Source organism: Ranitomeya variabilis, chromosome 2 (genome assembly GCF_051348905.1).
Source record: "Ranitomeya variabilis isolate aRanVar5 chromosome 2, aRanVar5.hap1, whole genome shotgun sequence".
NCBI classification, from domain to species: Eukaryota; Metazoa; Chordata; class Amphibia; order Anura; family Dendrobatidae; genus Ranitomeya; species Ranitomeya variabilis.
Genome location: NC_135233.1, coordinates 360,622,901 through 360,648,282, shown reverse-complemented (window position 1 = coordinate 360,648,282; position 25,382 = coordinate 360,622,901). Strand labels below are relative to the sequence as shown.

Sequence of the window (25,382 nt, the reverse complement as noted above, 5' to 3'; positions counted from 1 at the left end):
TCCATTCGTACCACCCATACGCTTATATTCTGCACAGGTCCATACGAAGACACTGGCATCTACTAACAGAAGCCTACCCTACCGTTCAGGAATTCAATAATCCATTCCTTCCTTGCTTTAAGCGCCCTCCTAATCTAAAGGATGCATTAGTCAGGGCTGATGTAGGATCCAATAAATTATCCTCAAAACAACGCTTTCTACAGAATCCCCGCACAGGAACATTTCCATGCCTTAACTGCTCACAGTGCCACAATGTCCTCAAGGGTTCCACTTTTCATCATCCTCGTTCTGGGAAAATATTCCACATTCCAGATTATTTCACTTGTACCTCCTCATGGGTGATCTACCTGATTAAATGCCCATGTGGCCTCCTATACATAGGAGAGACCACACAACCTATACGCGATCGGATTTCCAAACACAAATCCACAATTCGCTGTAAACAACTTCTACTACCCATCCCATCACATTTCAACACTCAGGGTCACAACGTCTCACAGTTACGTTTCCAGGTGATTGAACACATCCCCCCTATGAGACGAGGTGGAGATCGGGTAGCTCGCTTAAAGCGTAGAGAGGCCTTCTGGATCCACACTTTAGAGACCCTCCACCCCTTGGGTCTCAATAGGGAGTACGATCTGGCCTCATTTATCTGACAATTAGCTCAATGTTTTGTATAACATCATTTATCCATAATTGAACGGACATTAGTGATCTCAATGATAGAGATTGGTGACCAAATATATTTGATGTATTATTTTTCTCCCAGTGACTGCTTTCTATGTTTTTACCCCTTACATATTATAAGTTTGACAGTATTTATCATGTGTACTAGTATCCCGGATTACCCTGTAAGTTCTCTCACAGGTAGTATTTGTACTGTTATACACTTGCATTTTTGCGCTATATGTGCCATATCCTTAATCCATATCTCTGTCTATTACTAGAGCCGTCTGTATTGAAGTCACTGCTACCACTCTATGACTGCACTGGATCAAGCTCTTTCACCACCTCTAGCACACGTATGGCTGAATCCGGCACTGAATATGGCATGTACAGCGGAGTCCTGTCTCCACTCACTGGATTTCCGTTTAGGCACCACCCCCTCTCTCCATTCACGTCGGTACTATCGGCTGTCTCAACCAGCGGAACCTATTTGACCGCAGCATGTTCCCTTGTACAGGAACACTGCGGCACGTCACTTCCGCCGTCCCTTACCATGCAGGCACAACAGGCTGCACAGCCACGCACTGGCTTTGATGGACACTTCCTCATTATGAGGTCACTTCCGGTTTTACGAGCGCTGTTTGTATTGGAGCAGAACATCATTAGGACATTCCCCGGGCTTATTTAACAGCGGTCAGTACACCCCCACATCAGACCAGCGGCGGACACCGCGTCTGATCACTGCACATGTTGCCAGGTCTCCAACAGGTAATTAACTCTTGAGCTATGTCACACCATTCCTATTCAGCTCCTTTGTTTTAGCGCTCACCCCATGTATGCTCTCCTTTTGTCCATAGTATTCACACCAGCCCAGCGCTTTGGTAAGGTACTCATTCAGGGTATACTTCACACCTCAGCACCTTTAAGTCACTAATCCACCTTTATGTGACCCACAGGCGCTGCATGTTTATGTGCCCTGAGACTCCTTTTGTCTCTTTATGCCCAAGCCACAGTTAAGTACGGTACATGTCTCACATCTTCATTTTCTATTGTCTCATGGACTGATAAGTGCCTCAATAGTCGTTGGTTCCTCTTCAGCATGTCTATATGTTTTCTCATGCGACCCGTGATCACATGGATGCTGTACTATTTTCTAGTTACAAATTTTGTATATACTTTTGTTGTTCACATTATTTGTTATATTGTTATTTTGGTTTTTTTCCACTGGTAGTTACTGATGAAGGTCCGTATGAGGGACCGAAACGTTTGTTGGGTACTACAATAAAATTTCACAAAACGCATCAAAGTTGAGTGCTAGGTTTTTTTTCTTGATTATATTAAGGTGTGGGAACCTACCTTAGCACCATATACACAGTAGTGCACACGTTTTTTCTATATGAAGATCACAGCGTCACATCTTTACATCGCATCTATCGATCATCAATGGGGACCGTTCATGGCATGACCATTGCAAAAATTCCACCATTTTTTTTTTCTGGTTGCAGGTTGAAAGTCGTGTATGACTTTCACTCCATAGACTTGAATGCAGTTCACATGTGACCTTGATTTTGATTTTTTACAGCTCTAAAATTGTTGCAGGCTAGCAAGCTGCAGACAAGTTGCCGAAAAGTTTTGTCCTTTGTGGAGGCCAAACCCCGACACTTTGCTCAAACCTTAACACGTTTCAGTGAAGCTTGGAACCAAAATTGACGTTGGGGGGAAAGCAGTGACTTTATCTTCTTATGAGAGTCTCAGATAAATTCCCTGAGGCAAACAAACTGACAATGCATCTGAAATATCAAAAATGGACAACATGGTCGACATGGTCTACTCTACTACCAGCGACCCTTTTTCTTCAAAATGAGCAATAACCGGTACAATGATCCATAGGATTTTTTTCTCTCATTAATATTACCTTGATGTTCTTGACATGGACGTGGTCTACAAGACCTTGTACCCACCTGTACTGTGCACACATTCACCGGGTGAGCACCACTCTCTCCAGGCTGCCATGATATCTCTAGTTGGGTAGTACTCCGAGTCACCAAGGTCAGGTCTTTTGGCTTCCTGGGTAGAACTACATTATATGAAGGGAAGGAAGAGTAACGTTATAACAGTGCCCAGAGCCATGCCAGTGACTTATCTGTGCTGTCTAAACTGTATCCCTCGTATCACAGGACAGATGTCTAGTATCAAAGCAAATAATAATTGAATCCAAACTGTATGTTTTTAGGAGAGATTATGATACAGTGAATCACATAGACTATGAAGTGGTTAAATAAGCCCTCACTCCCCTTTCCATATCCTCCCTCAGATGCCAGTGAGGTTAGTGGGCACTGAGTCAGACCATGCTGGATCTAAACAAGTGAATCAGCCGCATTCTTCCAGCAGGAATCTTCCGCAGAGATGTGTCACCAAGTCAAGGAGCAGGTGGGAATAATCAGCGTGAAACCTAAGCTCATGAGTTCATAAAAGAGCCTTTCTATCTGCACTTTTTTTGTATATTCTCTTAGATATTCGAGGGATGGCGCCATGTTCTGCACCCTCATCCACGATCTGGATATTGCACCCACCCTACAATCCAAGATCTGCTCATACCGGACCATAGGATGTAAGATTTCACCTCAGGTGCAAACCAGGATCTGCCCTCCATCAAATCTGTACAGAACAAGATCCCCTCACTAGTATATTATACGTGCTCTGATGCCCTCCCTTATTTATAGATTATACAATACAGGATCATGTACAATCTATTTTTCATATCCATATATATTATACAAGCACAACTCGCCTTTATACCATACAGTGCAAAATATGTATTGATGAAAAAGGTGTTTCCATCCAAAAAAGTGAGTTCAAAGCAAAAAAAAATTCTTTATCGTGATTTCATTAAAATACCTAGTAGCTTGGACATGGAAAAACACTAACGCTTTTCGATTCTGGCTGACTCTTAATCGTAGGACAATTTTATTTTTGCTTTTTACTCGCTTTACTGGATTAAAAACCTTTCTCATCATTTCGAAAAGAGCTGCTTGATACCTCACAAGCGTTATCCACGCACAGTGGAGTGGATTGCTCAGGAACCAGACTGAACATATATGTATTGGATGGGGTGAGCTGTATCCACAAACAATCATGTATTAATGTAAAATATGATGTCACCCACAATATATAATGCAGGATCTGAAACCCTTCCAGCCTGGTTAATATAGAATCCTCCCCTTCTTCTTCACTATCATAACCATAGCAAGTGAACCCAGGCTTTGATGCCTGCGGGACCTCCAAGGCTCTTCTGCTAAATAAAACGTTGCACATGGAAGGTGGGGGCTCTGTTACAGACTTTTCACTGTTGTCCAGGAGCCATAAATCCAAGATTTATTTTTTATTCTCTTTGCGTGCTTACTGTAAAAGTAATAAAATATTCTACACTCATTCCCCGCAGGTCCTGAGCTGCTCCTCTTCCTCTACCACCAGTATTTTTTGACAGCCTACAGCGGTGGAGTCAGAACAACAGCTCACGTGACCACTGAAGGCAATCACATGGCGCAGTGGTCTAGTGCCAACTGCATCTGTACCACCAATGAGCCAGGTGATTGGCTGCAGAGGTCACATTTGTTTAGTCATGATGCTACCAAGACAAAAGGGAGTAGTGGCAGAGAGGCAGTGGATGAGTACAGCTTTTTTATTATTATTTTTTACATTGGGTGAGTATATGGAATGAAAAAAAAAAAATCTTGGTATACATCATTTTATTCAATGGCCTTTAGCTCTATCTCGTTCCATGGCAACTTGATAGATGGATGAACGTTTTGGACAAAGCTCAATCTTGTACGAGCCTAGTTAGGTCCACCAGGGTCTTCTCTGCTGTTATCTTGATAGTATCAAGCCATCAGATTGCTGGTCGCCCTCTTCATCTTGTTCCTCTTCTATTCTTCTGACCATGATGTCCTTCTCCATTGATTGCTCTCTTCGTGTGATGGGTCCACATACATAGATAGAATGATTTTTGAACCCACATAAAAGAGGGGCCTGCCTGATCGTCAGCTGCCATGTTTACATAGGTCAATGATCAGGATCGAACGTTTCTACAAAACCTCGATTGCCAGTTATCAGCCCATGAAAGGGTTGTTGACATCCGTGTAGGATCTGATCTCCTCACCACACTATACAACCCCCTTCCTAAACTGTACAATGCAAAGTCTGATGTCAGCCCCGCACTATACAATATAGTATCTGATCTTCTCTATGGTTTACCTTTAATACTTGCGGTCCTGGATGTGGTAACACCTTTTCCATTATGAGCTTCACAGGAGAACAAAGAGGATTTATTAAGACCTGAGGGAAGAAAGGAAACAATAAGTGTTCTGTCCTACAACTCTCTGATATACGGCACTAGCCCGGATCTGCTCTGAGGGTGTAAAACAATATATTGCAGTGCAAACGAGTCTACATCAGACTTGTCGGGTCAAGTGTACAGACCGAGGACAATGGGTATGTCATCAGAGGCACAACATCATTTATAGGGATGGGTAAAGACGGGGCGGACATATCATTGGTGTCACTTGAGTGGTCACACAAGGGATCAAGCACTAAGGGGGCCACTACCACCTCCAAAGCAGGTAGAAATGTGCATTGATGAGCGATTGGGCTGCAAAGGGCCCTTATAATGTTCTTGCACAGGTGCCCTCTTTTGTCTGGGTAAAGAATTATTGTTCGGAGCATACTGTTATCCAGCCATAACTCAAGAAGGAGCGTAACTAATCTTGACAAGTTTAGCATGTGGAATGGCTAGTAGAAAATACTGCAATATCAATAGAAACTGTATGACGTTAGTAATATGGTCAGGGTCCTTCAAACATGAAAGACTCTGGACATGATATACAACGTGTCCCTGAATGAGGTGCTGTAGGGTTTTCGACTTTGCAAGATTCATGTGTGACTGTACAAGGCCCTGCAATCTCACGCTCCGGTGTCATAGTCATAGGGGTCCAGAAAGTTCTGTGGGAATGTTGTTTGGTATGGTCCACACATGTGACTGCCCATAACATGGAGGAAAATAACTGGTGACCCTTGAGCCTTGTTAACTGAGCTTAGAGTTAATAGAGTGGGGTCCTCTATTTCAGATCTTTTAGCTATAAAGGAGAGCAGTGACAAAGAGAATCTCTCATTGTGGAGGACCTGGCATGACCTGTGCCCAATAATTTAGATGGACATTGCATAATGCTTCACATCCCCTGTGGAGGCACTGGAGAGAAACTTAATGCTTCCAAGTTTCCCTACAAATTAAAGCTTTCTGGTGGTACCGTTTCTTGATCACTTATCATCAATTAGAAATTGTCCAAAGAGGACAGACCATTTAAAGGGGAAATAACAAAAAATCTGGTATGTCATAGATATGAATGATAAAAATTACATTTGTAAAGTTTATGTTTCAAGTGTAAAGCGATGTATATGGAGCATTCAAATGCTTTGAAAATCAGTAATGGCCAAGATAGCAGGCTTAATATACAATCATACCATACAACTGCTATGGCGCCCATAGAGAGAGGGTGTTTTGTCCAGGTTAATTTCCATTCTGCTGTACATATACGGTGTTTGTTGGAAGAAGTGGGCTGGGCTGTTCAGGCTTCCCCCAGCTCACGGGTCACACAGCTGTCACATGGCTTGCCGCCATTGTTGGTACGCCACTGAGGCGAGGCTTTCATGACTCAAACTTTTCTTTAGAAATATTGGTAATTATGGGTTTATCAACCAATTATGGTTCCCTCTTTAATAGTGAGAGGTGCAATTGTAGTATGCACACCCCAAGGTCCTGTATCAGAAGATAATTCTTCCATTATCCCTTTATTAGCTGTTCTTTTGTTAACTAAACAAATTGACAAGCGACAAATCTGTTATGACCCATCCGAGGGTGATCAAGGAGTGGAACAGGCTGCCGCGAGAGGTGGTGAGTTCTCCTTCAATGGAAGTCTTCAAACAGAGGCTGAACAGACATCTGTCTGAGATGGTTTAGTAACTCCTGCATTGAGCAGGGGGTTGACATGATGACCCTGGAGGTCTCTAACGACGCTAACATTCTATGATTCTATGACTCTATGTCCATGCCTGAAGAAGTCACAGAAATAGCGACGTCAGCTCTGTGAGTGTAGACTCCACTAAACAATCCACCATATCTCCAGCTTTTAGGACTCTTCTGAGTTTGACTTGGAGGAAAATTCCTTGGGATTCTTCAATTTTACGCAGAACAGGTCTATAGATAATGACCCGTTCTGTGTGTCTCTGCGTGGGGAAGGCTGGCACAACCACCACCACTCCCCGTCTTGTGCTCTGAATTATTATTATTTTTGGCACAGCTTGAATATATATGTTCCCCCTGAGGGAAGTCATTTTGTTTCCAATTCCAACTCTGGAATATGCAGGCATGTCTAAGCGCTCTATTTAGCATGATCTAATAGGTGCAATGTTCCAAAACAAACCATTCATACGTCATAATCTGCATCTGCCCCCAGACACAGGACAAGGGCTACGAGACCTGAGGAATGTGAAGACTCAAAGAAAAGGCCATATTTACATGTGAATAGCAGCCGTCCTCACTGTTCTGCTCCTAAACCAGGGGCCAAGATGGAGATTTCTGCCAACTTAGCAGAACTGTTCACTATTTATAGCATGTGAGCAGAGGCCAATATTGTAGGGACAAGTATCTGCTTCATAATACACCATGCAAATCTGCGATACCAAGCAGTGAATCTTATGATTCCTATGGATTTTTCTAGTTTGATGTACATAAAGTTTCATTATTGTATAATGCTAAATTTTGAAAGTTGAAAGCCATTTGTGCAGAAATGGAGCCAGTGGTACAGCACGTGACCAATACGACTGCTAATTGACTGTAGAGGTCAGTGCTGACTACGTATAAACAAAGAACTGGCTTACCGAGGAGTAGAAAGTGGAGGTAAGTATAGATTACGGTGCTATTTAATACCATTTGTGGCAATTGTAACTATTATTTTGTTAAAAGAAACGTATAAATTCCTTCATTGCTCAAGACCACCAGGGATATAGAAACTAACCCTAACCGTTATAGCCTACCAAGAATATACATTTTAACCACATTCATTAAACTACCACACAAGACACTATCATTAATCAGTACCCAACATTGTCAATGATATAGATAGCCACCCCTTAACTGCCTTAGACCACCAGAGAAACAGACATTAACCCTAATCATTACCCTAGAATACGAGGGATATAGACACTAACCCCAGTCATTGATACAGATCTCCCAAGATATAAATATTAACCCCAATCATGGAATTGCATCACCACAGATATAGACATTAACACCAATCATTACCCTAGACCATCAGTGATATAAACATTAACCCCTTAACTTCTCTTGACCACCAGAGATACAGGTATTATCTCCCATCAGTACCCTGGACCACAAGGAATATAGATCCTAACTCCTTAACTGCCTTAACCCACCATAGATACATATATTACCTTCATTCAGTACCCTGTACCACCACAGATATAGATATTAACTCCTTAACTGCCTTAGCCTACCAGAAATACAGAAATTACCTCCAATCTGTACCCTTGACCACAAGTTATATATATATATATACTAACTCTTTAACTGCCTAAGATCACCACAGATACAGATATTAACTCCAATCAGCACCCTAGACCACCAGGGATATAAATGCAAACTCCTCAACTGCCATAGCCCACCGAAGATACCAATGTTAACTCCAATCAGTAAACCTAGACCACCAGGGATATAAATACTAACTCCTTAACTGCCCTAGCCTACCAGAAATACCAATATTAACTCCGATCAGTACCCTACACAACCAGAGATATAGATACTAACCCCTCAACTGCACTAGATCACCAAGCATATAGACATTTACCCCAACTGTTGCCCTAGACTACCAGGGATATTGATGCTAATCATTTTCCTTCACTCATGTAGAAGATAACATAACTGCCCCAGACCACCAGGAACGTAGAAAAAGCTGGCCATGCAAACGAGATGGCTGACCATTTGTTCAGCAGGCTTCTATCTCTTCCAACTGAAAGTTTAACAGCCCGATGCTTCTCTAACTCTACATGTCTGTCAGGGGTGATTCGAGAGGCCCCCATACACATCAGATGGTCGGTTTAAATGGCCACTGACTAGTTACAAAGGCTTAGAGGGAACATTGGCAACGCAGCTGAATGATATGTGCAGTTTGAAGTTGGTCGCTACGACAGGCAGGTGCTACACAGAGGGGGCCCGAGCAAAACTTCTGCACCAGGGCCTACAGGTCCTACAGGTTTGGTGTTCTCGCGCTGGTCACCGCTGGATGTGCCTTGCAGGTAGATGCATAATTTGTGTGCAGAAAATTGCGGGTTAATTTATTTTATTTTAGTGCCTTAATGACAAGCAGCAATCGGCTGTGTGTAAATTTAGCTGGAAGGAAATGCTCTTAATAAGAGCTGTTTGCCCAGAGAGCGTGAGACGGAGAGTGAAAATACCACAGAGAGAGGAATGTGCAGCAGACAATGAGTGAGGGGTATGAAGGGGGAGCAAAGTGATGTATAGAGGACGAGGGGAGACCGAGGGGGCCGAGAGAGCTGACATCTAAAAATCACCACCATCATCCCACACCTGTACTGGACATTGGAAACTGCCTAAATCCTCCTGGGGGCAATATGATCACTAATCTGTCCTCATCTGGGCACCAGGACCCCAGTTCTCTGCCAGATGTGTTGCAAAGGGACTTTGGCATCTGGAATTGATCAGACCTCGGTTTGCAGCCTCCACCCTCACCAGACGGAGGAATAGAGACAACAACACAGCTGCCTTGTGGTCAACCCAATGACGTCTTGTATGGAGGAGAACTCGCATTATCATCGTACTGAGCGGTTATATAATACCGCCGGCCTGCGCTGCTGCCTGTGATTTACTGATAACATATTGGCTATAGATGGTCTCCACCCTGGGATAATAATGAAATCATCACAAGGGCTTTGGGGATTACAAAACTCTTTACAGAACCATCATCTAGGATAGCTGATAAATGCATGACCGCTGGGAGTCTGACCACCATCAATCACGAGAACAGGAGCTCCAAAATCCCAACATGTGAATGGAGTGTAGTGAGCATGTGCGAACTCTGCTCAGCTCACTGTTTATGTAGTGCCCCCACTGCCGCAGGGCCGAGGGGTACCCGGTACCGGGCCTCTGAGTCTCTGCTCTGGGGTTGTCACGGTGGCTAGACCCGGTCCGTGACCCTGCTGAGGGGCGTACAGTGATAGATGTGGATGGTGGTGGTGGTGCGGTGCAGTAAATAACGAGGACACCAGGTTGCAGTCTCTTTACCTCTTTACTGAAGGCTTCTGGGTCCTCAGTCCGGAATACGGTTAGCCGGGCTGCGCAAGTCCGGCCGGTCCGATGGCACCTCCAGAGTTCCCTTTGCAGGTGGAAATCTGTGCCTTCCTTCTAGCGCTTATGTGTTGTGGTCCTCCCCTGCTGTGCTTACGGGATAGTCCTCACAACTGTTGTGTCTGTTTCTCGTGTTCCCTCACAACTCGATTCTAATGTTCTTCTTCTTCTTCTCATCCCCCAGATCTTATGGTGGGACGCACCCGTATGACGGGAAGGCTCGGAGCTCTTCCGGGACCCTAGAGTCGCCCCTCTCCACAAGTTGCCCCCTATGTCTGCGTAGGTGATGTAGGTGAGACAGCCAGCCTATAGCTCTCTGCCCTGCCGTTGGTTTGAAGTAATGCTTAGAGCCCTGTACTTCCTCAGCGTTCCGGCCACCGGTGATTTACGCCTCAGTAGGATGTTGCCTCGGTCTAACAGCACGACTCCTACTGGTATTTCTCCCTGTTGCGTTGATCTCGTTTCTCACTCAGCACAATAAATCTCGCTTCTTGTCCTTTCTTAGGGCACCGCCGCTATGAAGTGCAGGCGCGGTCCCATAGCTTTCTCTCTGTTTGCCAGGCCTCTGTCAGGATCCCACCCCTGACAGGGACCCTACCGAATCTTCCCCTACAACACCCTCTGCCACAAGGTGTTGCCTGGTTCCAACCCAGTCAGCGTTCTCTCTAACTTCCTGCCTAACCCCCAGTTTTACCAGACTGTGAGGAGTGGCCTAATGAATAGTACCCTTAGCTCCCCCTGGAGGCCAGACTGTGAAATGTATTGGTGTCTGTGATACCTGGTCAGATGAACTCCTTCAGTGCCATCAGACGTACCATAGCCCCCCTTAGCGGCGGAGCCACAGTACTGCAACGACCAGGACTCTGGGGCGCTGCATTTATAGGAGTGTTGGTCGCACATGCTCATTACAGCTCTATTCACACAAGGCTTTCATGTGATTGATGGGGCCCCCAGCCCTCCAGTGATAACACATTTACCATTTCTTCTGTGTATAGAAGTTGCCCCCATAGAAATATAGAATGTGACATTGCTTATCACATGGGCTTAATCTTACTGCAGCTTATATCATGTGGCTCATGGCTCTCTTGTCTCTCAGGCCATGGATTCTAACCAAATTTCCACTTTGGGGTTTCCTATACTGTGATGATGTAAATGTAATAAATTAATAGAATCCCCAAAGCTCTCTAAGATTAGAGAAAAGGGATTTGCCATGGACACTGCAGAGGAACATATGAAAATTGATAATTGGGTTAGGAGTTAGTCTGTGGTTTTTTTGTTTTATTATGAGAAGTTCATTAGATTGTTATCATACACTAGATGGTGGCCTGATTCTAACGTATCGGGTATTCTAGAATATGTAGGTAGTATATAGCACAGGCTACGTACTATATTGCACAGTGATTTAGTATATAACACAACCGACATAGTATATAACATAGCTACGTAGTATATAACAGAGCTACGTAGTATGTAACACAGCGTACGTAGTATATAGCAGAGCTACGTAGTATATAACACAGCCACGTAGTATATAACATAGCCACGTAGTGTATTGCACAGGTATGTTGTATATTGGTCAGCCATGTAGTATATAGCAGAGCCACATAGTATATTGCACAGCCACGTAGTATATTGGACAGTCACGTTGTATATTGCACAGTCACGTTGTATATTGGCCAGCTACATAGTATATAGCACAGAGATGTAGAAAATAACAGAGCCCACGCAGTATGTAACACAGCCCACGTAGTATATAGCAATGTGGGCACTATATACGTGGTTAAAAAAGACTTAAAATAAAAAATAAACATATACTCACCTTCCGAAGGCCCCTTGAAGTCCTGGCGCCTGTGTGCAGTGCACGCGGCAGCTTCCAGTCCCAGGGTTGGTATGAGCGCAGGACCTGTGATGACGTCGCGGTCACATGACCGTGACGTCATGGCAGGTCCTTCTCGCATAGCATCCTTGGCACCAGAACCTGCCGCTTGCCCTGCCGAGGACAGCACGTGACGTCGGAAGGTGAGAATAACCTTTTTTTATTATTATTATTATTATTTGTAACATACGCAGCATCAATAGTAAAAAGTTGGTCACACAGGGTTAATAGCTGCATTAACGGAGTGCGTTACACCGCGGTCCATTAACGCTGGCATTAACCCTGTGTGAGCGCTTAGCGCTGACTGCAGGGGAGTAAAGCAGCGGCCACTTCACTGCCAGACTATGGCCGTCACTGATTGGTCGTGGCAATGGTCATGGGCATTTTGCCACGACCAATCAGCGACTTGGATTTCCATGACAGACAGAGGCCACGACCAATGAATGTCCGCGACAGAAAGAAAGAAAGAAAGAAAGACGGAAGTAGACCTTAGACAATTATATAGTAGATTGTATTGTTGAAGCTCAAAAGTTCAACATCCTGGACATTTATGTTTAGTGTGCTACATCAGTGACATGGAGAGGACAATGCCCTTAATGTCCCTCTGGACCTTCAGCTCCACTGAAGCGATTGGGGCTGAATTTCAATAGCACAGGAAGGAGGGAAGGAGATGGAGGAAAGGAGAGAGGGAGGAAGGCAGGGAGGGAGGAAGAGGGGAAGGCAGCAAGAAAGGAAGATAAGGAGGAAGGAAGGAAGGGAGTTGATGGAAGAATGGAAACAGGAAGGAGGGAAGGAAGGGAAAGAAAGAAGGAACTAAAGCAGGAAGGAAACAAGGAAAGGAGAGAATGAGGGAGGAAGGGAGGAAGGAAAGAAGAGAGGGAGTGAGGGAGAAAAGAAGAGAGGAATTGAGGGAGGAAAAAAGAGAGGGAAGGAATAAGGAAGGAATTAAGGAAGGCATGAAGGAAGGAAGGGAGGAAGGAAGGAATGTCAGTGGCTGCAGAGAGGAAGGAAAGAAGGAGATGGAAGAAGGGAGTGAGGGAGGAAAGAAGGGAGAGAGGAAGGAAGGAAGGAAGAGAGAGAGAAAAGAGGGAACAAAGGCAGGAAGGAAGCAAGGGAGAAATATAACGAGGGAAGTAGGAAAGAAGGGAGGAAGGAGGGAAGGAATGGAGAGAGGAAGGAGGAAAGGAAGGGAGGGAGAGATGGAAGAAGAAAGGAAGCAAGGGAGGGAGAGTAGGAGGAAGGAAGAAAGGAAGGAAGGAAGGAGGGAAGGAAGGAAGGAAGGAAGGAAGGAAGGAAGGGTGGAAGGAAGGAAGGCGCCATGTTTCGAATCTTGAAAAAAGAAATGAAGGAACAAAACAAAAGAAGGAAAAGAAGAATGAGAAAAAACAAAAGAGCCATGTTGCTAATCTTGTACAGTACTTTTAAAGAATAACTTTAACCAAATTTTTCATGTTGAAAAGGAGGGAAGGAAGGGAGAAGACAGAAGGAGAGAGAGAGAGGAAAGAAGGAAGGAAGCAAGGGAGGGCGAGAAGGAGGAAGGAAGAAAGGGAGGCAGGGAGGGAGGAAGGAAGGAAGGAAGGTGCCATGTTTCCAATCTTGAAAAAAGAAATGAAGGAACAAGACGAAAGAAAGAAAGGAAAAGAAGAATGAGAAAAAGACAAAAAAGCCATGTTGCTAATCTTGTACAGTACTTTTAACCCCTTAGTGATGGAGCCACATTTTTTAAATCTGACCAGTGTCACTTTATGTGGTAATAACTCTGCAACGCTTCAACAAATCCCAGTGATTTTGAGACTGTTTTTTCTTGACACATTATACTATATGATAATGGTAAATTTAGGTCGATATGTTTTGTGTTTATTTATAAAAAATATCAAAAATTTGAGAAAAATGTTAAAAAATTAGCAATTTTCTAAATTTGAATTATTATCCCTTTAATCCAGATGGTCATACCACAGCAAACCATTAATAAACAACATTTCCCACATGTCGGCTTTACATCAGCACCATTTGTAAAATGTTATTTTATTTTGTTAGCATTTTAGGAGGTTTAAAAATGTAGCAGCAATTTTAATTTTTTTCAAAGAAATTTACAAAATTTATTTTTTTAGGGACTTATCCATGTTTGAAGTGATTTTAGGGGTCCTATATATTAGAAAATCCCCAAAAGTGATACCATTTTAAAAACAGCTCCCCCTGACGTATTGAAAACTGCAGTCAGGTAGTTTATTAACCCTTCAGGTGCTTTACAGGAATTAATGCAAAGTGGTATGACAGAAATAAAAATGTGTATTTTTACCACCTAAATGTCTCTAACTTCTGAACAGATTACTAGAGCTGTCAGGCCGCTATTTGGTCATGAACTGACATGGCAAACATCAGGACCACAAAATGATGATCTGAGGGCACCAGTTTGGATAAAGAGGAAGCCCCCACACTCTGTTAACCATTTATAGTGATGTAGCCACTATTGACAGCAGCATCTAAGGGGTTAAACAGATTTGGACGGTGCAAACACTGATTGTTGCTGATGCAGCAAGTTGTCAGCTATAGTGTACAGCCGACAGATGCTGGATTGTCACCTGAAGTCTGGAATCACACACAGCGAGATACGTCCGAGTCTCGCAGGTTAAAAGCAAGGTCTGGCATCGGCACTCCAGAGCGGAGCGTGCGGCCACATAGCAACACATGGAGCCGCACGCTCCGCTCCGGAGTGCCGGTGCCAGAGCTTGCTTTTAACCTGCGAGACTCGGACGTATCTCGCTGTAGTGTGACTCCGGCCGTATGGGGAGGCTAGTCTCATATCTCTGGTCAGTTAAAAGACGTATTGGCTGTCATTAAGGGGTTAAAGAAGAACTTTCACCAAATTATTCATGTTTAACAGAACATACAATATCATAGTGGCTGCAGAGCGGAATAATTTTTTTTTTTTCTAAGTCCAAGTGGGTGCTGTCAAATAGCCACTCATAGAAGTGCACCCCCCCAGAGAAAAGCATTACACCCATTTGAATTTAACTAAAATTAACTCAGTAGGTGCCAAACACTGTGATTGCGAATGTCTCTAAAACTGGGAGGCAAAATTAAAAAAAACAAAAACATTTTATTCCGCTCTGCAGCCACTATTGCATTGTGAGTTCAGCTCAACATAAAAAATTTGGTGAAAGGTTTTCTTTAAACTAAAGCTAACAAAACATTTTAGTAACTTAGGTTCCTTTTGAAAGTTCCTCAAAAATATATCAGTTCTATCTTTTAGTAACCTCTGGTGATGAAATGTTTTTAGTCCCAGGTTATGTCTTTTTGAGGATCTCTTTGTTTTTTTTACTCTTATGATGGCTTCTGGTTTACATTTGGTTTCTAACTCTCTTCCCTTTGCCAACGCTGCAGAATTTTCGCTTCCTTCGGTGTTTTAAGACATATGTCAGTGGAAATAGTGAATTTCCCCTTCAAAACAGACAAATGCATGAGTTCTAAGAATAGGATCATAATGGAAAAGTCCCTGGAAACAACTACCAAATGGGAGGAATTAACAGAGAACCGATGAGCAAAGACTCCTTTTCAGCCTGAAGAGCCTAATTATTAACATCCCTCCCATACAGTTCCTCATCCCTCTCAGGTGCCCACAACAGGGCATGAATTAGGGATCTCACTACGTGATAACCTTAGGACGTTATTGGTCTGTCAATTTTATCAACTAGATCGTTCATTTGGATATTACTGTAGAAACAACTATATGTTCCTCACCATTCATGACAAGATTCCTCTTTTGGACTTTCAGAATTTCTATCTTGATAAAGACATGGACTGCATGTACACTTTGGATTCAATGGGTGTTCCAAATACAACCACAGGATAGGTGATACATATACTGCATGATTTCATGGAATCCCCCAACTGATTCCCCTACAACAGAGATCCCAAATGTCCTATATTTACCTATGACCACAATTACGAGGAGTTTATCGGAGTGGTGGTCAAGAATGGGTTCTGCCTCTTCATTCAAAGCCTACGAGGTTGACTATCTGGTGATCTAGATATTATACTTTTGCGGCGCGCCCCCACACCGCCGCAGGGCCGAGGGGTACCCGGAGCCGGGCCTCTAGGTCTCAGTCCTGGGGTTGTCACGGTGGCTAGACCCGGTCCGTGGCCCTGTCCGTCAGTGGGGGACGTCCGGTGAAATAAGTGGTGCTAATGGTGGTATAGCGGTGCAGTTGTGGGGAGCAGGTCGCGGTAAATAACGAGGACACCAGGTTGCAGTCTCTTTACCTCTTTACTGGAGATCTCTGAGTCCTCAGTCCAGAATACGGTTCACCAGGCTGCGCAAGTCCGGCCGGTCCAATGGCACTTCCAGAGTTCTCCTCTCAGGTGGAAATCGGTGCCTTCCTTCTAGCGCTATGTGTTGTAGTCCTTCCCTGCTGTGCTCACGGAAAGTGACCCCACAACGGTTGTGTCTGTTTCTTAAGTTCCCTCACAACTCGATTTGATGTTCCTCTGTAATCCACCCCTCCCTGTATTCAGGTTGGAATGGCACCCGTTTGTCAGGTAGGCCTGGAGTTCTTCCGGGACCCTAGAGACGCCCCTCTCCCGCAATTGCCCCCCAAGACTTCATAGGTGATATGTGGTAGACAGCCCGCCTGAGACCGACTGTCCTGCCGCTGTTTGGAGTATGGCTTGAAGCTGTATTCTAATCCACTCCCTCGGCGTTCCGGCCACCGGTATTGCGCCTCAGCAGGGTGCTGCCTCTTTCAACAAAACCCCTGCTGGTATTCTCCTTCTGCTTGATCTCGTTTCTCACTCAGCACAATCTGCCTCGCTTCTAGTCCTTTCTTGGGCACCGCCGCTAAGCTGAGCAGGCACGGTCCCGTTACGTTCTCTCAATGCCAAGCCTCTGCCAGGATCCCACCCCTGGCAGAGACCCTACAGTCTCTCCCTTCACAACACCCTCTGCCACAAGGTGTTGCTCCGTTCAATCCCATCAGCGTTCTCTCTAACTTCCTGCCTGACCCCCAGTTTACCCACTATGGTGGGGAGTGGCCTAATGAATAGCACCCTTAGCTCCCCCCAGAGGCCCTGCTGTGAAACATATTGGTGTCTGTGATACCTGATTGGAGGAACTCCTTCAGTGCCATCGAACGTACCATGGCTCCCCTTAGTGGCGGAGCCACAGTACTGCAACGACCAGGACTCTGGGGCGCTGCACTCCCCCCTGGTTAAACACAGTACTCCGGGACTGGGAAGAAAAACAACAATACAGATTAGTAAACAGACATACAATTTTGTTGAGTGCAAAACAATAAGTATACTTGAACAGGCTTCCCTTTATGGGAGGTGAGGACACTTTTAACGTTACAAACATAGTCAACTTTATAAATTACAGGCTATACATAACTCCTGTTACCCAACCGGGTATTCTACTTAGTGCAAATACTGGAACAATAAATTAACATTGCCTTTAAGAAACATACACTCTTAGTTTACCAAAGGCCTTCCTATAATCACATTACAGGGTAGGGTAACTTCACATTCTCCTACTTTGAACCTGCAGGACCGCCTGTCCCTATGGCACCAGACCTACTGCCTCTCCTTTCTTTTACAGGACCGCCCCGTTCAGCCAGGGCCTACTGCCTTTCGCTACTATACATAGTATAGACATAACATTCCTTTCTTTTTAGAGAACTCTGAGCCAGCTCTACTCGGCTCCTTTAAGGACTCACTCTCTAACCCCTACGGGTTCGCTTTCTGTCCTTAGTAACAAAGTAACTTTCTATGGGGACGCAGGGTTTACCTTCTATCCTCACCTTCATCATTACTTCTTTACTTTCAACTATGCAGATCTCTACTTCTACCCCTGCGGGCTCTCTGCATCTTTTCCTTTCTCAAAACATTATTTTTAGATTTCACAATTCAAACAAATTCAACACATATAACTTTTCATGTAAAACAGTTACATTTCTTTTCAAAGCATCATCATGGCATTACTGTTCTGCAACAGTATCTTTCTCAAGTTCAATTCTTCACATCCCCTTTAAGAGGGGACCAAGTCTTTCTGAGGTAGCTCGTCTTCTCAGCCTACCAGTCCATGCAAAGGTTCCAGCATTGATATCTTCGCAAAGTGTCTTTTAGCTAAAACCAGTAGGAAAGGTATCTTCGCAAAGTGTCTTTTAACTAAAACCAGTAGGAGGCACCCTTAAGAAGGTGCAACTATTTACAAGGAAGTTCGAATCATGCACAGTCCATGATTACCGCAGTTTGTGTAAAACTTCTGGAAAACAACAATAGTGACCCCGGGTCAACAAAGGGGCCACCTTTTAAAGTTTACCCTGGATGGGTTGTAGCAGCAAACAGGAACAAAAGAACAAACAGTAACTATTTACATCTTCATAAAAGAGCATTCAATTCAGAATCCTCCACGAGGCGCCACCTGGCGGGGGAACCCCTGCAATACAGGCAGGTCAGGTTCCAGATTCACTCCCGCGGCCAGGTACACCCCATGGGTGCGGGTCTGTTGCACAACCAGATCGTGTGCGGTGATGAGGGTCTGCGTTCCCACGTCTTTCTGCGCTGGTACATCAGGAACATTGGTCACTTGGAAAGGCACTTCCTTGGCCACCACGGTGGTTGCGGGGGTCATGCGGCAGATTGCAGGTTCTGTGATCAAACAGGTGGGGGCGACCGGGGTGGTTACGGATCGATCACACGGTGGCACCTTGGCTACAGGGGCTGGTTTCTCTTTCTTGTAGACGTTCAGAGCAAACCACCCCTTTTCCCCAAAATGCCGGGTGTAAGTAACGCTATCCCCCGGGTAGAGGTCCCGATCGGGGTGGCCCTCTCTAAGGTGTGACTCAACATCCCGTCGGTTGACAAAGATCTCCGCATATAGCCCCGGTTCCTTAATAAAGCCCCAGCCTCCTCGGAGCTTAAAGATGGTGACGATGCCCTGCCTGCGCGGGGCCTGGTGAGTGGTGGGGTCCTTGCGGGCCCGATCCTTGACCGCCAAATCCTTTTGATGGTGAGCCTCCCGCCCAGCCTGATGTACTTTCTCCTCCTCTCGCCACCGATGTTCTAGCTGGATTTGGTATTCCTCCCAGCTTAGGGCCTGTACCATCTCCCCCTTCTGGGTCTCCACCCCGGGGAACCCCATAAGATTGGATCCGGGGTTCACCCAGCGGCACACCGTGCGCTCCGCGTGGACCTCACACAGCAAGGGAGTAGGGGTGATTGGGGCTCGCATACGATGTTCCATGCCCGTGGCTTCCTCCCATGGTAGCAGGCGCTGGAGTCTATGGGTTCCCGGGAGAGGTGGTGCCGCTACAGGACCCACTAACACACCCTCGGCTGGCGGGGCAGGATCGGCGGACTCACCAACTGGTACGAGTTCACTTTCCGTAGCAGGTCCCGCTGGTTCTTCCGGTGAGAACTCCGATGTCCGGGAACCCTCTACCGGCTCCACCGGGTGCGGAGCCTGGACTCTCACATTCAGTTGGAGGAGCTGGTTATATAAGTCCTCCATCTCAGCTCTCAGGAATCTGGTGTTATCCATGGAGGACGGGCCACTGGGCTCATCCGGGTAGTCGGGGGAGACTTCCACTTCAACCCCACTGTCGGGTTCGGAGCTGCTGGCCATAGCGTCCTCCACGCGGGTCACTTCCTGGTCTTTTTCCCGCTCTCTCCTTCGGGAGCGGTTTCGTTTTCTCTGCCTCCGCCCCCCATTAAGGATTAGGAGGCGGATCTCTGCTGCTGACGGACACGTCCTCACCGTGCAGAAATACTTAGACTGGGCGGCCATTGCTGTTCGCGCTCTCCAGCTTGTCTACGCCCACTCCACGCCCCTCTTCTCTTCCTGCGCTCTCCTCAGCGCTGTAATGGCGGCGGATTTTGGCGGCAACTGGCGCAGCACAGTCTTACAATAAAGTACAGTTCAAGCACAGTAAATCACAGTCTCTAGGCACACATGACCTGATTCTTCAGGCTTAAGTAGATCCTGTTCGTGACGCCAAGTCTGCGGCGCGCCCCCACACCGCCGCAGGGCCGAGGGGTACCCGGAGCCGGGCCTCTAGGTCTCAGTCCTGGGGTTGTCACGGTGGCTAGACCCGGTCCGTGGCCCTGTCCGTCAGTGGGGGACGTCCGGTGAAATAAGTGGTGCTAATGGTGGTATAGCGGTGCAGTTGTGGGGTGCAGGTCGCGGTAAATAACGAGGACACCAGGTTGCAGTCTCTTTACCTCTTTACTGGAGATCTATGAGTCCTCAGTCCAGAATACGGTTCACCAGGCTGCGCAAGTCCGGCCGGTCCAATGGCACTTCCAGAGTTCTCCTCTCAGGTGGAAATCGGTGCCTTCCTTCTAGCGCTATGTGTTGTAGTCCTTCCCTGCTGTGCTCACGGAAAGTGACCCCACAACGGTTGTGTCTGTTTCTTAAGTTCCCTCACAACTCGATTTGATGTTCCTCTGTAATCCACCCCTCCCTGTATTCAGGTTGGAATGGCACCCGTTTGTCAGGTAGGCCTGGAGTTCTTCCGGGACCCTAGAGACGCCCCTCTCCCGCAATTGCCCCCCAAGACTTCATAGGTGATATGTGGTAGACAGCCCGCCTGAGACCGACTGTCCTGCCGCTGTTTGGAGTATGGCTTGAAGTTGTATTTTAATCCACTCCCTCGGCGTTCCGGCCACCGGTATTGCGCCTCAGCAGGGTGCTGCCTCTTTCAACAAAACCCCTGCTGGTATTCTCCTTCTGCTTGATCTCGTTTCTCACTCAGCACAATCTGCCTCGCTTCTAGTCCTTTCTTGGGCACCGCCGCTAAGCTGAGCAGGCACGGTCCCGTTACGTTCTCTCAATGCCAAGCCTCTGCCAGGATCCCACCCCTGGCAGAGACCCTACAGTCTCTCCCTTCACAACACCCTCTGCCACAAGGTGTTGCTCCGTTCAATCCCATCAGCGTTCTCTCTAACTTCCTGCCTGACCCCCAGTTTACCCACTATGGTGGGGAGTGGCCTAATGAATAGCACCCTTAGCTCCCCCCGGAGGCCCTGCTGTGAAACATATTGGTGTCTGTGATACCTGATTGGAGGAACTCCTTCAGTGCCATCGAACGTACCATGGCTCCCCTTAGTGGCGGAGCCACAGTACTGCAACGACCAGGACTCTGGGGCGCTGCACTTTCATCGCCCAGCCTTATAGGATTACGATAGCCCTTTTAATGTTGGTGGGTCCAGCCATCAATCTAATATATTGGAGCCCATGACAGATCCATGAGGGCAGATATCAGGGGAGATTAAAAACAGGATATTAGATTTTAATATACTTGTTCCTTTTGAGATAGGAGAATGTCAAAGATGTCTATCAATAGCTCGTGTATAAAAAAAACAATTTGCTGGCATCTGCCAATGTGTTGGCCATGGTCCATAATAATCCAAAAATGTCTATCTATGGAGTTGCCAGTCTCTTGCTCAACATCTGATGTCTTGTAAAAGTTAACAGGACAGGTTGGAATTTTCTGTTGCTTTGATGCCTTCCTCTTGCATAAACTACAGCTCCACAAAGTCCAAAAAAATAGAAGTTAGCGCTAGGCACCAAACACTAACATCAGTGGGATAACAAGATGTGCTAGAGCTAGAAGAAAAAAGGAGCAGCGGTGCTCCTTAAATAGAAATGGACAAAGTATAATGAAAAAATAGAAGAACTTACGGCACTCACCAAGCTGCATAAAAAACTTCCTTTATTTCCCAAACAATTGTATATGACTGGAGAGGGTTACATGGTGTGGGACTGGATAACAGCGGTTTCGCCTTCACTTAAGCTTCATCTGACCCTTTGATGAAGCCAGATGAAGCAAAAGTAAATGTGAAACAGTTGTTACCAAGTCCTACACCATGTAACTCTCTCCTGTGATATACAGTTCTTTACGCAGCTTGGTGAGTTCCGTTAAGTTCTTCTCCTTTATTGTATTTTATTATTAATTTTATTATTACATTTCCGCAAAGTTTAACTTCTACATAGTTAAGGAGCAAATTTTGGCTGACGTGAAGCAGCATTTTGTAGAGCAGTAGCCCAAGTGGACCACAACTGCCCACGTAAAATATAATCTGAATCGTCAGACACTGAGAGGCTGGCATCTTAAATTAATTAGCCTTGAAAACTCACATAAACAATCATCGGAGTTAGAAAAAAATGTTACTGTCTGCACCTAGACATCTGAGCTCATCTGGAAAAAGGTCAAAATTATTTCGACACATCTGACATACGCAAGCTATAATTACAGAACTTGTACAAATCCAACCGAGGTGTCAAATTTATGACACAATTGCAAAATAAATGTTCTTTTTGGAAAAAGTAACCATCAGAAGACGCCTGAACTCACGACCTTGCTGTGTAGCATCTGAAGAAAGTTGCAAGTTGTAGACAAAGCTTTTTGTATTCTTGATAACAAAAAAAAATAAAAATAACAGTAGCCGTCAAAATACACAGCGAGGAACTTTCAGTCATTGGTGGAATGTCAAGGAAATTTATTTTGTAATGATCAGATCTTAGAGAACAAATTATTCTGAACACAAAGTTCTTGGAGGAGACATCTTTATTTTTTAGCTATTAACTATTTTTATTTCTTCCAGAAATTTCTTTAAGGACTTCGTACAAAGATGACATTATGGATGATGTCTCAAACTGCACTGAGTCAAGGTATCGAGAGAAGGTGTGAAGGTGGCCATTGTACCCAAAACCATGTTGCCAGAGGTGCTAAGTAGGGAAGATCCGCATTTGGGGTGCTGTCATGGGACGTAGGTGGCATGTCCCAATTTCAACTGTATCATTAGGATTCAGATACAGCCGTATATAATGGAGCAGGGAGCCACTAGCTGTTCTCTCCACCATTCACATGTGCCATGTAAGACTCTGTGCAGGAGGTGCAATGGCGTCACACATCGCCAGGTGATACAAATCACAGAATACAGATCTGCTCCTCTCATCGTGGGACCAAGGTTAAGGTTTTTATTTGGCAGTTGAGTGAAGTGGAGGGGTAACATATTAGAAAAGAAAGGGGGAATTGGGGCATCATAATGTGTGAGGCCCGGGGGCATGAAAGTGAAAGTGCACTGGAGGCTTGATAATGTGTAAAGAGCATTGAGGAGGCATCATACCATGTGAGGTGCATTGGAAGCATAATGTGTGTGGGGCACAGGTGGCTTAATACCATTTGGGATGCCCCTCATTGTTTGGGGGTATTGTGGAGTCATCATTTTGTTTGAGCTACTGTGGGGGCATCATGCTGTGGGGTCATCCTGCATGAAGGGGCAATTTGGGGGCATCATTCTTTGGAAGCACTATACTGTGTGTGGGGCACTGTGAATGCTGCATAATGCGCGTGGGGGGAAATCATTTTGAAAGGCCATCATACTATGTGGTGAGGCATGGTAGGGCATCATATATCACTGTTGGGGCATCATGTGTTTGGGTTACTCTGCAGGGGTTGTGTGCGAGGGGCACTATGGAGGCCTCAAAATGTTTTGGAGGGACATTATGGGGGTATCATATTGTGTGAAGGACATTGGAGGGGCATTATATTGCTTGGAGGGCACAAAATAAAATGGGGTATCTATCTGTGTAGGAATAGTGAGGAGCTTTGTAATGGCCACTATTTGTGTGCATACCAATAAGCGACTGGTCAGGGTTATGGATGTGACTAAGTGGCTCTCTTTCATAGAATCATAAAATGTTAGAGTTGGAAGAGACATATTTGTACCAAGTTTAACACACTACTCAATAAATCAATAACATCTCCAAGAGATATATAATAATAAACTTGGCACTCAGTATTTGAACAAAAAAGAGCTTCCTTTTATTTGTGCATCCAGACAAAAATGGACCATTTTTGGTCCGTCACAGGACCTTCATCAGAACATTCTTTAACATGAACTGTATCCCAGTGTGCAGTTCATGTTAAAGAATGTTCTGATGAAAGTCCTGTGAAGGTCCTCAAATACTGAGTGTCAAGTTTATTATTATATTTTGACGGGTTGGATACCTGACTTGAGCACCAACAACACTTTTACTATAGAGTGCCATGTTAGTCTATACTATCTCCAAGAGATAGATCTAAAGACACAACCGAGTCCTCTCGACAGGTCTCTTACCCTTCACTTGCAGCAAGGAAGGTGTGGAGGCCAGCTCATCTATGAGGGAGTTCAGAGGTAGACCGTCTTGTAGCCAGATCACAAATACAGGCCCAGGAGGACCATGAGCATCACAGCTGATGTTAAAAGGCACATTGGCATAGACGTGTGTGTCCTGTGGTTCATCGGTGAAGATTGGCAGACCTGGACATAAGAAAGCATAAAAATATATTAGTAATTTAAGGTCATATTAACATGGAGGAATACAGGGCTCTACCGTATCTGATAAATGGAGTTTTTGCGATGAAAATATCTAATCCACCTAAAAAGAGAATACTCCTCAGCATAAGCTAAGTCATATGTCTCTCCATGTTGGGGTGACTCATTCTGGCCACGATTGTAATAGCATGAGTAATACAAATATTTAACTATGAAGTGGTACAAGGATGAATGTTCAGATCTGAAGGAAGTACATGTGAAGAATGCTGATAAAACCTTGAACCTATACAACAATCCGGGTCTAGCTGCTTGGAAACATTTTTAATTTTTTAATACATCTCAAAGATTTGAAATATGCATTAGATCAAAATTGTGAGAACTAAATATTGTTCCCGTGTAATACTTTATTTCACCTGCGGGGGAGCTGTAGGAAAATGAAGTATTGACAATCTAGTTAATCTAGAAAGGCAAGTTAAACCTTGGTATTTTTTTAAAAAGAAAAACAACTATAGTTTTTTTTCTATCCTTAGTGGATCCATCTAACAGAAAGGGATCGGCCACAGTTAGAAACAATCTAAGATAAAAAAATTATAATTTTCTTTATTTTGCATGAATAGATAAGCCACATCTCACCTTCCAATTGCAGGAACGCTGATTCAGATAAGATTTTCTCACTTTCGCCCTCAACTGCACATTGATACCAACCGGAGTCTGACAACTGTAATGAATGGATCCTAGGAAGGGATGGAGAGTGGAAATGACGTTAGTTCCAGCAATATCACAGTAGTTTTATTAACTGTGGGATGAAGCAGGGAATAAATAATGGAAATTTTTTGTAAATGTATTGTAAAACTTCTGCACTAATTTGAGACTTTTTAACAGTCAGAATATTAAACAGTAGCCGTCGTTTACATTTTTTTGTGCCATAAATTAATAGATCATGTAAAAATAAGCAACTTTGTAATCTATCTTATTAGATAAATTTGCTTTTTTCTCCCTGCTGTAGGAGTTCACAGTTGGTGCTCATAAAGTTCTATGGAGAACTGTCTTTTCAAGAGAACATGGCTAGAAAAAAAATACTTAAAA

At 44.8% G+C, this 25,382-nt stretch overlaps 1 protein-coding gene and 1 long non-coding RNA gene across 4 annotated transcripts in view; one reads left to right on the top strand and one right to left on the bottom strand.

The window, feature by feature from the left end:
- AXL (AXL receptor tyrosine kinase) overlaps positions 1 to 25,382 on the bottom strand; it is a 109,517-nt gene that overhangs the window by 67,178 nt on the left and 16,957 nt on the right. The window contains exons 3-6 of the mRNA XM_077285688.1: positions 24,930 to 25,030; positions 24,099 to 24,281; positions 4,921 to 5,001; positions 2,628 to 2,743 (exon numbers count right to left, since the gene is read on the bottom strand). Of these exons, the coding sequence (XP_077141803.1) occupies positions 2,628 to 2,743; positions 4,921 to 5,001; positions 24,099 to 24,281; positions 24,930 to 25,030 (481 nt within the window). The remainder of the gene's footprint in view (positions 1 to 2,627; positions 2,744 to 4,920; positions 5,002 to 24,098; positions 24,282 to 24,929; positions 25,031 to 25,382) is intronic.
- Positions 779 to 25,118, top strand: LOC143805929 (uncharacterized). 3 transcript variants are annotated; one of them, XR_013221356.1, is made up of 5 exons: positions 779 to 1,434; positions 2,981 to 3,096; positions 3,180 to 3,277; positions 22,581 to 22,647; positions 24,943 to 25,118. It is a non-coding gene; the product is annotated as an uncharacterized LOC143805929 (long non-coding RNA). The 3 variants fall into 3 exon arrangements; XR_013221355.1 differs by having other exon boundaries at positions 22,581 to 22,660; XR_013221354.1 differs by lacking the exons at positions 22,581 to 22,647; positions 24,943 to 25,118 and having other exon boundaries at positions 3,180 to 3,427.